Raw genomic sequence first — 17,369 nt, 5'->3', positions numbered from 1 at the left:
CTGGTATAATGGTGTTGATGTGAAACATGACCAGCCTTTCAAAGCATTTCATGGCTACAGATGTGAGTTCTACGGGGTGATAGTCATTTAGACATTACCTTGAGGTTCTTGGGCACAGGGACTATGGTTGTCTGCTTGAAACATGTAGGTATTACAGACTGGATCAGTGAGAGGTTGAAAATGTCTGTGAAGACACTTGGCAGCAGGTCAGCGCATGCTCCGAGTACATATCCTGGTAATCTGTTAAAAAGTTCTTACTTACATTGGCTATGGAGAGTGTGATCATCCAGAACAGCTGGTGCTCTCATATGCATGATTCAGTGTTGTTTGCCTCAAAGCGAGCATAGTAAGCATAGGCATTTAGCTCGTCTACTAGGCTTGCGTCACTGGGCAGCTCGCAGCTGGGTTTCCCTTTGTACTCTGTGATAGTTTGCAAGCCTTGCCACATCCAACGAGCGTCAGAGCCGGTGTAGTAGGATTCAATCTTAGTCCTGTATTGACGCGTTGCATGTCTGATGGTTTGTCAGAGGGCATAGCATGATTTCTTATAAGAGTCTGGATTAGTGTCCCGCTCCTTGAAAGCGGCAGCTCTAGCCTTTAGCTAAGTGCGGACGTTGCCTGTAATCCATTTGCATCACTGAAACACTTAATTATCATAGTAATTTACATGTGGGCCAACAGAGGAATAGTTTAACCTAGGTTCATTCCCACGTATTGTAAAGGTAAGTATATCCTTTTATTGTTTTTGTCACTACAGGTAGCCTACTTTAAATTCCAGGAAATGAAAACACTTTTGAGATACCGTAACCATTTGAGAAGGGTGATCATAACGATGAAAACAAATATATAAAACCCAATTGGCTGACTCAAGAGGTGATCCACGTTGGCTGCACCCTATAATTGTTCAATTTCTCCACACATACTGTAGGTGTTAAAAGGATTCCCTGAGTGTCTTCAGGCAGATATCTGCCTCCACCTCAACCAGGATCTGCTGGAGAGCTGCAAGGCCTTCCATGGAGCTACCAAGGGCTGCCTGAGAGCCCTGGCCATGCGCTTCCAGACCACCCACGCCCCTCCAGGGGACACCCTGGTCCACTCTGGAGACATCCTCACCGCACTTTACTTCCTGTCTCGGGGCTCCATAGAGATCTTGAAGGATGACATTGTGGTGGCCATTCTGGGTAAATGCAGTTGAACTATAAATATAAATTGGTGTTTTTTCCTGGTCAGATCATATTTGTTTTATTTTTAAATTTAACTAGGCAAGTCAGTTAAGAAAAAAATCTTATTTAAAATGACAGCCTAAAAGGGAACAGTGGGTTAACTGCCTTGTTCAGGGGCAGAACAACATATTTTTACCTTGTCAGTTCAGGGATTCGATCCAGCAACCTTTCGGTTACTGACCCTATGCTCTAACCACTAGGCTACCTGCCGCCATATGGTCAGGAAAAACTCCTGGCACAAAATATATACTAGTTGTTAATGGAAAATTCCACCCAAAAACAATCTTTTTGTATTTGTTTAATTAGTCCATTGTTGATATAGTGCCAAAACGTTTTGCATGTGAGCAATCAAGTTTTCAACTTTCAAAATACAGAAATACAGACGGTAAGATACATTTAGCATCACAGCGGGTATATTGCACTTAGCATCATATGACGCAAAACGCAGCGTCATATGATACAATAAGCATCATATTCATATTTCTGTATTTTGAACATTTTTTAAAGATAATTGCTCACATGCAAAACATTTTGGGACTATATCAACAACGGACAATGAAAAAAACACCAAAAGATAGTTTTTGGGTGGAGTTTTCCTTTAACGGCTAAGAGTTTTTCGTGACCTTGTGATCTGAACAGGAAAAACTCCAGGCTCTATAAATGCTGATTGGAAAACATGCTAAAGCTTATTGGTAGCTTTTTGAGGCATGACAAGACACATTGCTACTTACTGTACTGTCAGGGCAGTATTGAAAGAACCCAACCAAGTGGAGAACTGTGGTTGGTGAGGAATTTTTTATAACAATGGTTTCAGGAGCATTTACTCTGGCATGAGCATTAATATTAAAATTCCTTTCATCTGTGTTTATACAATTAAAGCTGTCATTTTTTTGGCATGTTTGCTGGACGGGTTGATTTGAATTATTGATTCAAATGATTCCGTCCTAGACCATGTAGGGTTTTCGTGCTCGTATGATATTTGCAGATATGTTGCGCTAGATGTCAGCTCAGGCAGGGATACACAGTGCCACCTCCCAAAGGAAAGATGGGTGGTTTTTCAAACACTGATCCACTGCAGCAGACCTCTTGTTCAAATCCAACAACTGACTGGAACAATATGTTCTGTCTAGGCTACCCGGATTCTTAACATTCTCCTCATAAGCGTAAATACCTGAATGTATTTTATACCAGTTGTCTTACCTGGTTATGATTTTACTTCTCACATTTAGACAAGAACCGTGACTAGAGAAGTTAGATAGGCTTCCATTCCTAAGGTCCTGTCTGTTAAGGCATCAGACATGATGGAAGCTCTGACATTTCTATTAAGTGGCTCTGTGTGAGACTGTTTGGCAACTTCGAAGAGCACAGCGTAATGCTAGTTTAATAGCTACAAAAGTCAAGGAACACAGAACAGAGGCATATAGGTAGGCTTAAAGGGGTAGTACACCCAAATTACAAAATTACATAATGGTTTTCCGTAGTGGCCAGGAAAATCTTAACATGCTCTCAGCAGAGCATTTTAAGATTTGCAGCTATTAAAAGAGCAGCGACAGCCATTTCTCTGTGCTCTTTGAAGTTGCAAAACAGTCTCACACGGAACCACTTAATGGAAATGTCAGAGCCTCCATCCTGTCTGATGAACAGTCCTAATGCCTTAAATGACAGGACCTTAGGAATAGAAGCTTACTGTCATATGCGTCGTTGTATGTAGACCAAAACGCAGCGGGTATGTGAATGCTCATCTACCTTTTATTGAAGAAAAACCAAACAAAACACTTACACAAAATAAACGACGGAAACAGGCCTATAAGGTGCTCAGACTATACACGGAAACAACCACCCACAAACACAAGAGAAAATAAACCCACTTAAATATGGCCTCCAATTAGAAGCAACAACAACCAGCTGACTCTAATTGGAGGTCGTTCCCAAAACTAACATACAGTGGGGGGAAAAAGTATTTGATCCCCTGCTTATTTTGTACGTTTGCCCACTGACTAAGAAATGATCAGTCTATAATTTTAATGGTAGGTTTATTTGAACAGTGAGAGAATAACAACAACAAAAACATGACTTAGTACTTGGTGGCAAAACCCTTGTTGGCAATCACAGATGTCAGACGTTTCTTGTAGTTGGCCACCAGGTTTGCACACATCTCAGGAGGGATTTTGTCCCACTCCTCTTTGCAGATCTTCTCCAAGTCATTAAGGTTTCGAGGCTGACGTTTGGCAACTCGAACCTTCAGCTCCCTCCACAGATTTTCTATGGGATTAAGGTCTGGAGACTGGCTAGGCCACTCCAGGACCTTAATGTGCTTCTTTTTGAGCCACTCCTTTGTTGCCTTGGCCGTGTGTTTTGGGTCATTGTCATGCTGGAATACCCATCCATGACCCATTTTCAATGCCCTGGCTGAGGGAAGGAGGTTCTCACCCAAGATTTGACAGTACATGGCCCCGTCAAATGATGCGGTGAAGTTGTCCTGTCCCCTTAACAGAAAAACACCCCCAAAGCATAATGTTTCCACCTCCATGTTTGACGGTGGAGATGGTGTTCTTGGGGTAGCATTCCTCCTCCTCCAAACACGGCGAGTTGAGTTGATATCAAAGAGCTCCATTTTGGTCTCATCTGACCACAACACTTTCACCAGTTGTCCTCTGAGTCATTCAGATGTTCATTGGCAAACTTCAGACGGGCATGTATATGTATTCTTGAGCAGGGGGACCTTGCGGGCGCTGCAGGATTTCAGTTCTTCATGGCGTAGTGTGTTACCAATTGTTTTCTTGGTGACTATAGTCCCAGCTGCCTTGAGATCATTGACAAGATCATCCCATGTAGTTCTGGGCTGATTCCTCACCGTTCTCATGATCATTGCAACTCCATGAGGTGAGATCTTGCATGGAGCCCCAGGCCGAGGAATATTGACAGTTCTTTTGTGTTTCTTCCATTTGTGAATAATCACACCAAATGTTGTCACCTTCTCACCAAGCTGCTTGGCGATGGTCTTGTAGCCCATTCCAGCCTTGTGTAGGTCTACAATCTTGTCCCTGACATCCTTGGAGAGCTCTTTGGTCTTGGCCATGGTGGAGAGTTTGGAATCTGATTGATTGATTGCTTCTGTGGACATGTGTCTTTTTTTACAGGTAACAAACTGAGATTAGGAGCACTCCCTTTAAGAGTGTGCTCCTAATCTCAGCTCGTTACCTGTATAAAAGACACCTGGGAGCCAGACATTTTTCTGATTGAGAGGGGGTCAAATACTTATTTCCCACATTAAAATGCAAATCAATTTATAACATTTCTGACATGCGTTTTTCTGGATATTTTTGTTGTTATGCTGTCTCTCACTGTTCAAATTAACCTACCATTAAAATTATAGACTGATCCTTTCTTTGTCAGTGGGCAAATGTACAAAATCAGCAGGGGATCAAATACTTTTTTCCCCCACTGTAGATATAGAAAAACTAGAAAACCCACATAGAAAAGAAAACATAGAACCTAAACCAAAACCCTGAAACACACTAAACAAACACCCCCTGCCATGCCCTGACCACACTACAATAACAAACAACCCCTTTTACTGGTCAGGATGTGACACTTACCTAACTTCAGAAAGAAAACGCTGCATAGAAATACACTGCTCAAAAAAATAAAGGGAACACTAAAATAACACATCCTAGATCTGAATGAATGAAATAATCTTATTAAATACTTTTTTCTTTACATAGTTGAATGTGCTGACAACAAAATCACACAAAAATAATCTATGGAAATCCAATTTATCAACCCATGGAGGTCTGGATTTGGAGTCACACTCAAAATTAAAGTGGAAAACCACACTACAGGCTGATCCAACTTTGATGTAATGTCCTTAAAACAAGTCAAAATGAGGCTCAGTAGTGTGTGTGGCCTCCACGTGCCTGTATGATCTCCCTACAATGCCTGGGCATGCTCCTGATGAGGTGGCGGATGGTCTCCTGAGGGATCTCCTCCCAGACCTGGACTAAAGCATCCGCCAACTCCTGGACAGTCTGTGGTGCAACGTGGTGTTGGTGGATGGAGCAAGACATGATGTCCCAGATGTGCTCAATTGGATTCAGGTCTGGAGAACGGGCGGGCCAGTCCATAGCATCAATGCCTTCCTCTTGCAGGAACTGCTGACACACTCCAGCCACATGAGGTCTAGCATTGTCTTGCATTAGGAGGAACCCAGGGCCAACCGCACCAGTATATGGTCTCACAAGGGTCTGAGGATCTCATCTCGGTACCTAATGGCAGTCAGGCTACCTCTGGCGAGCACATGGAGGGCTGTGCGTCCCCCCAAAGAAATGAAACCCCACACCATGACTGACCCACCGCCAAACCGGTCATGCTGGAGGATGTTGCAGGCAGCAGAACGTTCTCCACGGCGTCTCCAGACTCTGTCACGTCTGTCACATGTGCTCAGTGTGAACCTGCTTTCATCTGTGAAGAGCACAGGGTGCCAGTGGCGAAATTTGCCAATCTTGGTGTTCTCTGGCAAATGCCAAACGTCCTGCACGGTGTTGGGCTGTAAGCACAACCCCCACCTGTGGACGTCGGGCCCTCATACCACCCTCATGGAGTCTGTTTCTGACCGTTTGAGCAGACACATGCACATTTGTGGCCTGCTGGAGGTCATTTTGCAGGGCTCTGGCAGTGCTCCTCCTGCTCCTCCTTGCACAAATGCGGAGGTAGCGGTCCTGCTGCTGGGTTGTTGCCCTCCTACGGCCTCCTCCACATCTCCTGATGTACTGGCCTGTCTCCTGGTAGCACCTCCATGCTCCACTACGCTGACAGACACAGCAAATCTTCCCGCCACAGCTCGCATTGATGTGTCATCCTGGATGAGCTGCACTACCTGAGCCACTTGTGTGGGTTGTAGTCTCCGTCTCATGCTACCACTAGAGTGAAAGCACCGCCAGCATTCAAAAGTGACCAAAATATCAGCCAGGAAGCATAGGAACTGAGAAGTGGTCTGTGGTCACCACCTGCAGAACCACTCCTTTATTGGGGGTGTATTGCTAATTGCCTATAATTTCCACCTGTTGTCTATTCCATTTGCACAACAGCATGTGAAATGTATTGTCAATCAGTGTTGCTTCCTAAGTGGACAGTTTGATTTCACAGAAGTGTGATTAACTTGGAGTTACATTGTGTTGTTTAAGTGTTCCTTTTATTTTTTGAGCAGTGTATATTTAACATTTATTCAGCAGTGCAGGCTATACCAATCCCCATTGCATGAACACATAACCTAACATGTGGAGGCTGGGTTGGTGATGGGAGCAAGAAGCCAGGGCAGAATAACGGTAGCAGCATGCAGCAGCAGGTTGAGAGAGCAGACCTGTAAAGCTTAAATACCCACCCAATAAGGTAGGAGTGATTAATACTAGCCTCTAATTGGTACCATCTCAGCTGATGGGTTAGCTATATATAATATAAATATTATATATAGACATACTGAGTACGCAGACGCCAAAATGTTAGCTTAATTTCAGAAAGAAAACTCCACATTGAAATATGTTTAATAATTTATTCAGCAATGAATAACGCAAGATTTCGAGATATAGGCTCTACTTCTTCAGGCTAACTCCTTGCTGGAGCAAAGCATCCATTATAAAATATAGCCTACGGGCAGTGAGTGTGGTAAACTATACCAATCCCCCAAAACTGCAGAACCTTACGCCAGACGCCTATGTGTAGCTATGGCAGAAGCACCGTTGAAATATTATCGAATGACCCCCTAAAGGAATCCTATCATGCAAATGAATCTTAAGTAGATTGTTAATCATATGTGCATATTGAGCGACGTATAACTCCAATATATCTCTTGTGACGTACCGCCGGGTACCCTTGCTTGAGGCAAGATGAGCGTCATCTTGGCACGTGTCCATCTGCCTACCTGCCACGTAGCAGTTTGAACCCAGCCGCCCTAAAGAAACACCGCCTAATCTATGCCTACATGAAATATCTACTACAATACATCCTAAGTAATAAGCACCCAGCCAACCACCTGTGCTAATATCCACGGAACTTGATTATGATAACCACCAATGCAATGCTATTGACTGTGGGCAGAACACCGACATAGCAAACTAACCGACATAGCAAACTATATAAGACATGGAAATAGCAGATTAACTTTTGGCATCCAACATCTCCTTGGCTTTTTAATCTAATATAGCGTTCATAGGAAGTACAGGACCACGCCCCATGATCTTCAGTGTGGACGCAGGGACAGAGGGAAGTCGTTGAAGCAGCACCGGTGCTAAATTAATTTCTGCATATCAGGAGATAGCCCGCAGCGTTTGCAGAGGAGACTGAGCCGTGATGTAAACCAGTATCTCGTCATTGGTTTGCCAGCATCGGTGATGAATAATTGATCGCCCAGCGTGGCCAGTGGTCGCTACTGCAGGTAGCATAACATGGAATAAAGGACAGAAAGCAGTGTTAGTTTGAGCAGTGATAAATGGCATGCCTTTACCCTTCCTATTCATTTGGGAATGTGAGTGTCCATAATTAAATCGGAAAATCGGGAGTTCATGCAATGATTAAAGAAAAATGAGTGCAAAGTGTATTCCCCAACCGTAAAACAATCCTGTAGAAAGCCATAAGATGACTGCCTCTAATAATATCATTGTATGAACCAAAACACCCTTCCCTTAACGTGAATCCATTGAGGGTGATAGGTAACCTTTCGCATTTCCTGAAGATTGCTCTTTTGAAACCCATGAGGTGGAAAGAGCTGTCATCTTGGTGTATGAGGATATTCTACTTATGCACGGGCTGACAATCATGATCATATAGCAATACTGCAAAAACTCAGGTAGGTTTCACAATCTCAGAATACATCAATTTTAACATCGTAGTAGCAGAGGATCAGAGTGAAGCCAGGATCAATTGAGAAACAGTAGCAGCGCCGATTCAGATTTGGGCGCCAATAGCTCAGAGCGAGCCCTCAGCTCTGACGAAGGAACCAGAGCCGTGATGAGTTCCAGTATCTTGTCACTGGTTACCAGCATCAATGTTGAACAGAGGTTTGCCAGGTGCTGCCCGTGCTCAGCATGCAGGCAGCATAACATGAAAGAGAGGACAAGGTAGTCTTAGTTCTGGTGATGACGACAATGTTCCAAATGTGACAGTCCATAATGCAAACAGAACTTTCGAAATCAATTAAAGGGAAGGAACACTTTGTGTATTCAAACCTCTGGGAAAGTGTAATGTAAACCAAACACTGTTGCCTTAACGTGAACTCAAACTTGTGCTACTGAGAGAGAGGAGAGATACTCTACTCTGATATACGTTGTTTGCTTTTCCTTAGGCCATGAAGAGTAGGCAGACAGATGGATTCTTGAGCAAACGGCACGCTGAAGGGTCCTGACACACAAATTGAACTGAATCCCTGCTATTGGAGCACGATAAGGCACATTTGCCGTACTGAAATTGGAATAGAAAAGGCATACGTGTTTATATAACAGAAGACGTACAGAGAGAAGACCATACAGTAGACTGCTGCAGAGAGCCACAGCTCAGCCATGACATACCATCACATGGCATAAAACATACAGTATAATTAACAAACCCCCAAAACCGCAACTAATGTTAGCTAAGTATCCACTTTGTCTAAATAGCCTAACGTCCTACTGAAATTGCTCAGCAGTAGCTTATGCATCTGCAGCATGCACAGTGTGCACAGTGAGAGTGACCTGATAATGAAAACCTAGACCTAAAAATAGTCTACTTGAACTAAAGGTAAATGTCTAACGGTATATGCTGGTAAGTCATGAGAGAAGAATAAATGATGACCTGATAACAAAAGAAATAGACCCAATATAGTTCATTCGGAAAGTATTCAGACCCCTTCACTTTTTCCAAATTTTGTTACGTTACAGCCTTATTCTAAAATTGATTACATTGTTTTTTTTCCCCCTCATCACTCTTCACACAATACCCCATAATGACAAAGCAAAAATATATTTTTAAATAAAAATAAAAAATAAATTCCATTTACATAAGAATTTAGACACTTTACTTTGTTAAAGCACCTTTGGCAGTGATTACAATCTCAAGTGTTCTTGAGTATGATTCTACAAGCTTGGCACACCTGTATTGGGGGGGTCTCCCATTCTTCTCTGCAGATCCACTCAAGCTCTGTCAGGTTGGATGGGGAGCGTTGCTGCACAGCTATTTTCAGGTCTCTCCAAAGATGTTAGATCGGGTTCAAGTACGGGCTCTGACTGGACCACTCAAGGACATTCAGAGACTTGGCCTGAAGGCACTTGTGCATTTTCTTTACTGTGTGCTTAGGGTCGTTGTCCTGTTGGAAGGTGAACCTTCGCCCCATTCTGAGGTCCTGAGCTCCCTAGAGCAGGTTTTCATCAAGGATCTCTTTGTACTTTGTTCTGTTCATCTTTGCCTCGATCCTAACTAGTCTCCCTGTCCCTGCCGCTGAAAAACATCCCCACAGTGTGATGCTGCCACCACCATGCTTCACCATAGGGATGGTATTGGCCAGGTGATGAGCGGTTCTTGGTTTCCTCCAGACGTGACGCTTGGAAGCCAAAGAGTTCAATCTTGGTTTCATCAGACCAAAAAATAGAGTTTCAGTGTTATCTAAAAGCTAGGCAATAAATGTCCACTCCCCAAAGTTGATTTATTGTGGAATGTCTAACTGGTCTCTTATCTCCCACACTCCCCTGCAGAGTTCTGTCTCAGTCACACATTTCTAAGAGGGGTCTTCTTTATAAGAGAGTGAGAGAGAGAGAGAAAGAGCAAACAACTGTGGAGCAATTCTAAAACGATATAATGAATATATATATTGTTAATCTGTAGTCTAGGACTCTATAAATGTAAGGAGGGAGGGGTCTTATAACCCCTCCCCTTCTATTAATAAAACATAAGCATAATCAATTATTCTAATACATCAAACATTTTGGTACAACCCTTTTCATGACCCCTAGGTGAACCCGACACTACTATCCTAAAATGATGTGCCATCGTACTGCAATGCTTCAGCAGATGCTGTGGAAGGAATAGCTAGTGTTGCCTTCTAAGTAATCACAACCTCACCGTGTGCTCTTGCAACAATAGCCACCATGCCATAACACTATGTGCAGATAATACAGAACATACAGCCATGCATGAATAACACAACATCCACCTAAGTGATGTATACAGAGCCTAACCAGCACATTCTCCCATGATGCAATATAGGCAGCCATGCCATACTGTGTGTGGAAAATGAAGCAAAGAATTCCAGCTAACACCTGAATGTGCAAGCATTCACCACAGCATTACGAGTTACAGCCTAAACACATAATATAACTAGTATGTAAGACATGAAAGTAACAAAATGCACAGAAAATGAATAAATACAACTACTAATATATGATGCCTAGAATGAAGTGATCGCTAAAATAGCATACAATACAATAGCATATGATAGAATAAGACCTGTCACTAGAATAATACTACTAGAATGCAAGATGGATTGACAAGGAGGACCACCTATTTAAAATCCATAACACATAAGACATGCTAATAAAAAGCTTCAATCTACTGCTGCAAATAAGAATCAAATATAACTACGTTGACTGAAATTATACCGTAAATGTATGCTAATAGTGTGACTCATGCAACAAATATGCTACCATGAACGTAGATACTCAGATTGCTTAGAGCAGAAACCAGCAGGAGTGTCGCTATACAAGTGCAATAATCCAGAATATTCTGCAAATTAATAAAAGTTGAATGCTTTCTATCTTAAACTGTGTAGGGGAATAGGGTTCCATAGTCATAATGACTTGTACAACATTTAAGGTGTGACTGCCGGCGCAAGTCACTACTAATGTGACTGGGATGACCCATAAATATAACCATCAGTGATAGTATGCATAATTCCAGGGTTCTCATGCGCTGCGGGATGTGCAGTTAAACGAAAATCAATATTGATGCTGCACTAAACGATAAATGTATGCATATAGACTGAAACACTATCGAATCACCATGATAGATGGCGCCGACAGAAATGACAGCTCATCTCCTAGCTCCTAATCAGCTTTGCTGTATTTCGTTTTTTCTTACATTATTAGCCCAGAACGTTTTTTTTGTGTTATTAAATACAGCCGGAAATAACTTTTGGATATCAGAGCGACGGTAACTCACCAGCATTAAGACCAGAAATACAACTTTCCCGAATTGGATCCTTTGTTCGTACCCCCCAGGGCAATTGAAATGATCCCAGAGGCTTCTCCAAGATGCCGCGGGTGGAGAAGAGGTATTCGGAGTGGACTTCTAGTCCGACTCAGGAGTCGTGCACACCATCCACCTCTTCCGAGTATACTACTGGCTAATGGTCAGTAGACAATACAGTAGATGGGCTCATGGCAAGGATCTCCTTCCAGAGAGAAATCAGGGACTGTAACATACTCTGTTTCACGGAATCATAGCTCTCTCCGGATATACTGTCCCTGTCTATACAGCCAGCTGGGTTCTTAGTACATTGTGCAGACAGGAATAAAGAACTCTCCGGGAAGAAGAAAGGTGGTGGTGTATGTTTCATGATCAACTACTCATGGTGTGATTGTGATAACGTACAGGAACTCAAGTCCTTTTGTTCGCCTGACCTAGAATACCTTAAAGTCAAATGCCGTCCGTATTACCTCCCAAGAGAATTCTCTTCGGTTATAGTCAGAGCCGTGCATATTCCCCCTCAAGCCGATACCACGATTGTGCAAACTGGAAACCACATATCCTGTGGCCGCATTTATTGTGCCTGGGGATTTTAACAACGCTAATTTTAGGAAAACGCTACCGAAGCTCTATCAACACATTGCCTGTAGTACTCGCGCTTCAAAAACTCTCAAACGTTGCTCAAAATCAAATCAAAATCAAATTGTATTGGTCACATACACATGGTTAGCAGATGTTAATGCAAGTGTAGCGAAATGCTTGTGCTTCTAGTTCCGACCGTGCAGTAATATCTAACAAGTAATCTAACAATTTCACATCAACTTCCTTATGCACACAAGTGTAAAGGAATGAATAAGAATATGTACATATAAATATACGGATGAGCGATGGACGAACGCCATAGGCAAGATGCAGTAGATGGTATAGAGTACAGTATATACATATGAGATGAGTAATGTAGGGTATGTGAACATTATATAAAGTGGCATTGTTTAAAGTGACTAGTGATACATTTATTACATCCAATTTTTTATTATTAAAGTGGCAGGAGATTTGAGTCGGTATGTTGGCAGCAGCCACACAATGTTAGTGATGGCTGTTTAACAGTCTGATGGCCTTGAGATAGAAGCTGTTTTTCGGTCCCAGCTTTGATGCACCTGTACTGACATCGCCTTCTGGATGATAGCGGGGTGAACAGGCAGTGGCTCGGGTCGTTGTTGTCCTAGATGATATTTTTGGCCTTCCTGTGACATCGGGTGGTGTAGGTGTCCTGGAGGGCAGGTAGTTTGCCTCCGGTGATGCGTTGTGCAGACCGCACTACCGTCTGGAGAGCCTTGCAGTTGAGGGCGGTGCAGTTGCCGTACCAGGCGGTTATGCAGCCCAACAAGATGCTCTCGATTGTGCATCTGTAAAAGTTTGTGAGTGTTTTTGGTGACAAGCCAAATTTCTTCAGCCTCCTGAGGTTGAAGAGGCGCTGCTGCGCCTTCTTCACCACGCTGTCTGTGTGGGTGGACCATTTCAGTTTGTCCGTGATGTGTACGCCGAGGAACTTAAAACTTTCCACCTTCTCCACTACTGCCCCATGTGCTCAGCTCCCTCCCTGTTCACCCATAACTGCATGGCCACGCAAGCCTCCAACTCAATCATCAAGTTTGCAGACGACACAACAGTTGTAGGCCTGATTACCAACAATGACGAGACAGCCTACAGGGAGGAGGTAAGGGCCCTGGTGGAGTGGTGCCAGGAAAATAACCTCTCCCTCAATGTCAACAAAACGGAGGAGCTGATTGTGGACTTCAGGACAGCACACTCCCATCCACATTGACGGGACAGCAGTGGAAAAGGTGAAAGGCTTCAAATTCCTCGGCGTACACATCACTGACAATCTGAAATGGTCCACCCACACAGACAACAGCGCCTCTTCAACCTCAGGAAGCTGAAGAAATCCGGCTTAGCCCCTAAGATCCTCACAAAGTTTTATAGATGCACAATTGAGAGTATCCTGTCAGGCTGTATAAACGCAACTGCACCGCCCGCAACCGCAGGTGAAGTCAGTACAGGTCCATAAAAGCTGGGACCAAGAGACTGAAAAACAGCTATCTCAAGGCCATCAGACTGTTAAATAGCCATCACTAGCCGGCTCCCACCCAGTTACTCAACCCTGCACCAAAGAGGCTGCTACCCTGTGTACATCGACATGGAATCACTGGCCATTTTAATAATGGAACACTAGTCACTTTAAAAATGTTCACATAGTGTTTTACCAATTTCATATGTGTATAGTGTACTCTACTGTATTTTAGTCAATAAATTTATTAATTCCATTCTTTTACTTTTAGATTTCTGTGCGTTGTTGTGAATTGTTAGATACTACTGCACTGTTGGAACTAGGTGTAAGGGGTGCGTAACTGGTGGCAGGGAAGTCAGATGCAGGAGAGCAGAACTAAGTAATAGCTGGAGCAGTTTCATTGCAAAACCAACGGTATAAAGAATAACAAACATGTGCACAAGCACTTACAACAAACAATTCCACACAAAGACATGGGGGGAACAGAGGGTTAAATACACAACACACAATGAAGGAAATGAAAACCAAGTGTGTAGGAAAACAAGACAAAACAAATGGAAAATGAACAGTGTATCGACAATGGCTAGAAGACCGGCGACGCCGACCGCCGACTTCGGTGGAAGTCGTGACAGTACCTCCCCCTTGACAAGCGGCTCCAGCAGCGCGCCGACACCGGCCTCGAGGATGACCCGGACGACGAGGCGCAGGGCGATCCGGACAGAGACGGTGGAACTCCCACAACATTGAAGGGTCCAACACGTCCTCCACCGGAACCCAGCATCTCTGCTCCGGACCATACCCCTCCCACTCCACGAGGTACTGAAGGCCCCTCGCCAGATGCCTCGAATCCAGTATGGATCGAACGGAGTACGCCGGGGCCCCCTCGATGTCCGAGGGGGCGGAGGGGGCGGAGGAACCTCCCGTACCTCAGACTCCTGGAGCGGGCCAGCCACCACCGGCCTGAGGAGAGACACATGGAAGGAGGGGTTAATACGGTAATCCGGGGAAGCTGTAACCTGTAACTCACCTCGTTCAGTCTCCTCAGGACTTTAAATGGCCCCACAAACCGCGGACCCAGCTTCCGGCAGGGCAGGCGGAGGGGCAGGTTTCGGGTCGAGAGCCAGACCCGCTCCCCCGGTGCGAACACCGGGGCCTCACTGCGGTGACAGTCTGCGCTGGCTTTCTGGCACAGCACGGCGCGCTGAAGGTGAACATGAGCGGCGTCCCATGTCTCCTCCGCACTCCTGAACCAGTCGTCCACCGCAGGAGCCTCGGTCTGACTCTGATGCCAAGGAGCCAGAACCGGCTGATACCCCAGTACGCACTGGAAGGGAGAGAGGTTAGTGAAGGAGTGGCTGAGCGAGTTCTGGGCCATCTCTGCCCAGGGCACGAACGCCGCCCACTCCCCCGGCCGGTCCTGGCAATAAGACCTCAGAAACCTACCCACATCCTGGTTAACTCTCTCCACCTGCCCGTTACTCTCGGGTGAAAACCCGAGGTAAGGCTGATCGAGACCCCCAGACGTTCCATGAACGCCCTCCAGACCCTCAACGTGAACTGGGGACCCCGATCAGACACTATATCCTCAGGCACCCCGTAGTGCCGGAAGACGTGGGTAAACAGGGCCTCTGCATTCTGTAGGGCCGTAGGGAGAACCGGCAGAGGGAGGAGACGGCAGGACTTAGAAAACCGGTCCACAATGACCAGGATCGTGGTGTTACTCTGTGAAGGAGGAAGATCAGTGAGGAAATCCACCGACAGGTGCAACCAAGGCTGTTGTGGAATGGGTAAGGGGTGTAGCTTACCTCTGGGCAGGTGCCTAGGAACCTTACACTGGGCGCACCCCGAGCAGGAGGAAACATAAACCCTCACGTCCTTAGCCAACGTGGGCCACCAGTACTTCCCACTCAGACCACGCACCGTCCAAACGATGCCTGGATGACCAGAGGAGGGTGACGTGTGGGCCCAATAGATCAGCCAGTCACGGACAGCAGACGGAATGTACAGACACCCAGCGGGACACTGGAGGGGAGTGGGCTCTGCATGTAGCGCCTGCTCAATGTCTGCGTCCAGCTCCCACACTACCGGCGCCACCAGGCAGGAGGCCGGGAGTATGGGGGCTGGGATCCACGGGCCGCTCCTCTGTGTCATACAGCCGGGACAGTGCGTCTGCCTTCACGTTCTGGGAACCTGGTCTATAAGAAAGGGTGAAAACAAAACGGGTATAAAACATGGCCCACATTGCCTGGTGAGGGTTCAGTCTCCTCGCTGCCCGGATGTACTCCAGATTGCGGTGGTCAGTCCAGATGAGAAAAGGGTGTTTAGCCCCCTCAAGCCAATGCCTCCACGCCTTCAAGGCCTTGACGACAGCCAACAGCTCCTGGTCCCCCACGTCATAGTTTCGCTCCACCGGGCTGAGCTTCCTTGGGAAGAAAGCACAGGGGCGGAGCATCGGTGGCGTACCCGAGCACTGAGAGACACGGCTCCTATCCCAGCCTCGGACGCGTCCATCTCCACTATGAATGCCAAAGAGGGATCCGGATGGGCCAACACGGGAGCCGAGGTAAACAGAGCCCTCAGGTGACCAAAAGCCCTGTCCGCCTCAGCCGACCACTGTAAACGTACTGGTCCCCCCTTCAGCAGTGAGGTAATGGGAGCCGCTACCTGACCAAAACCCCGGATAAACCTCCGGTAGTAATTGGCAAACCCTAGAAACCGCTGCACCTCCTTTACCGTGGTAGGAGTCGGCCAATTAAGCACGGGTGCAATGCGGTCACTCTCCATCTCCACCCCTGAGGTGGAAATGTGGTACCCTAGGAAGGAGATGGACTGTTGGAAGAACATGTCACGCCCTGGCCATAGAAAGGGTTTTATTCTCTAATTTGGTTAGGCCAGGGTGTGACTAGTGTGGGCATTCCATGTCGTTTTTACTATGCTTTGTATTTCTTTGTTTTGGCCTGGTATGGCTCTCAATCAGGGACAGCTGTACATCGTTGTCGTTGATTGGGAGCCATACTTAGGCAGCCTGTTTTCCTTTGGGTTTTTGTGGGTAGTTGTTTTCTGTCTTGTGTGTTCACCTGGCAGAACTGTTGGCTTTCGTTTTCTTGTTTTATTTATTAAAGTGTCATTAACCTCTCTAGGGCTCGGCGGGACGAAGTGCGTCCCACCTACTCAACAGCCAGTGTAATCCCGTGGCGCGTTATTCAAATTCCTCAGAAATGCAAAAACTTCAATTTTTCAAACATATGACTATTTTACACCATTTTAAAGACAAGACTCTCGTTAATCTAACCACACTGTCCGATTTCAAAAAGGCTTTACAACGAAAGCAAAACATTAGATTATGTCAGCAGAGTACCCAGCCAGAAATAATCAGACACCCATTTTTCAAGCTAGCATATAATGTCACATAAACCCAAACCACAGCTAAATGTAGCACTAACCTTTGATGATCTTCATCAGATGACAACCCTAGGACATTATGTTATACAATACATGCATGTTTTGTTCAATCAAGTTCATATTTATATCAAAAACCAGCTTTTTACATTAGCATGTGACTGGCATGTGACTAGCATTCCCACCGAACACTGCCGGTGAATTTACTAAATTACTCACGATAAACGTTCACAAAAAGCATAACAATTATTTTAAGAATTATAGATACAGAACTCCTCTATGCACTCGATATGTCCGATTTTAAAATAGCTTTTCGGTGAAAGCACATTTTGCAATATTCTCAGTAGATAGCCCGACATCACAGGGCTAGCTATTTAGACACCCAGCAAGTTTAGCACTCACCAAAGTCAGATTTACTATAAGAAAAATGTTATTACCTTCGCTGTCTTCGTCAGAATGCACTCCCAGGACTT

At 45.2% G+C, this 17,369-nt stretch overlaps 1 protein-coding gene across 1 annotated transcript in view; it reads left to right on the top strand.

Moving 5' to 3' along the window:
- LOC106586190 (voltage-gated inwardly rectifying potassium channel KCNH7) overlaps positions 1-17,369 on the top strand; it is a 116,367-nt gene that overhangs the window by 59,609 nt on the left and 39,389 nt on the right. Inside the window, exon 9 of the mRNA XM_082968906.1 lies at positions 929-1,181. Within this exon, the coding sequence (XP_082825032.1) occupies positions 929-1,181 (253 nt within the window). The remainder of the gene's footprint in view (positions 1-928; positions 1,182-17,369) is intronic.

The sequence above is a fragment of the Salmo salar genome, chromosome 25, assembly GCF_965601325.2.
Source record: "Salmo salar chromosome 25, fSalSal1, whole genome shotgun sequence".
Taxonomy (NCBI): Eukaryota; Metazoa; Chordata; class Actinopteri; order Salmoniformes; family Salmonidae; genus Salmo; species Salmo salar.
This window is presented reverse-complemented; position numbering and strand designations above follow the sequence as displayed.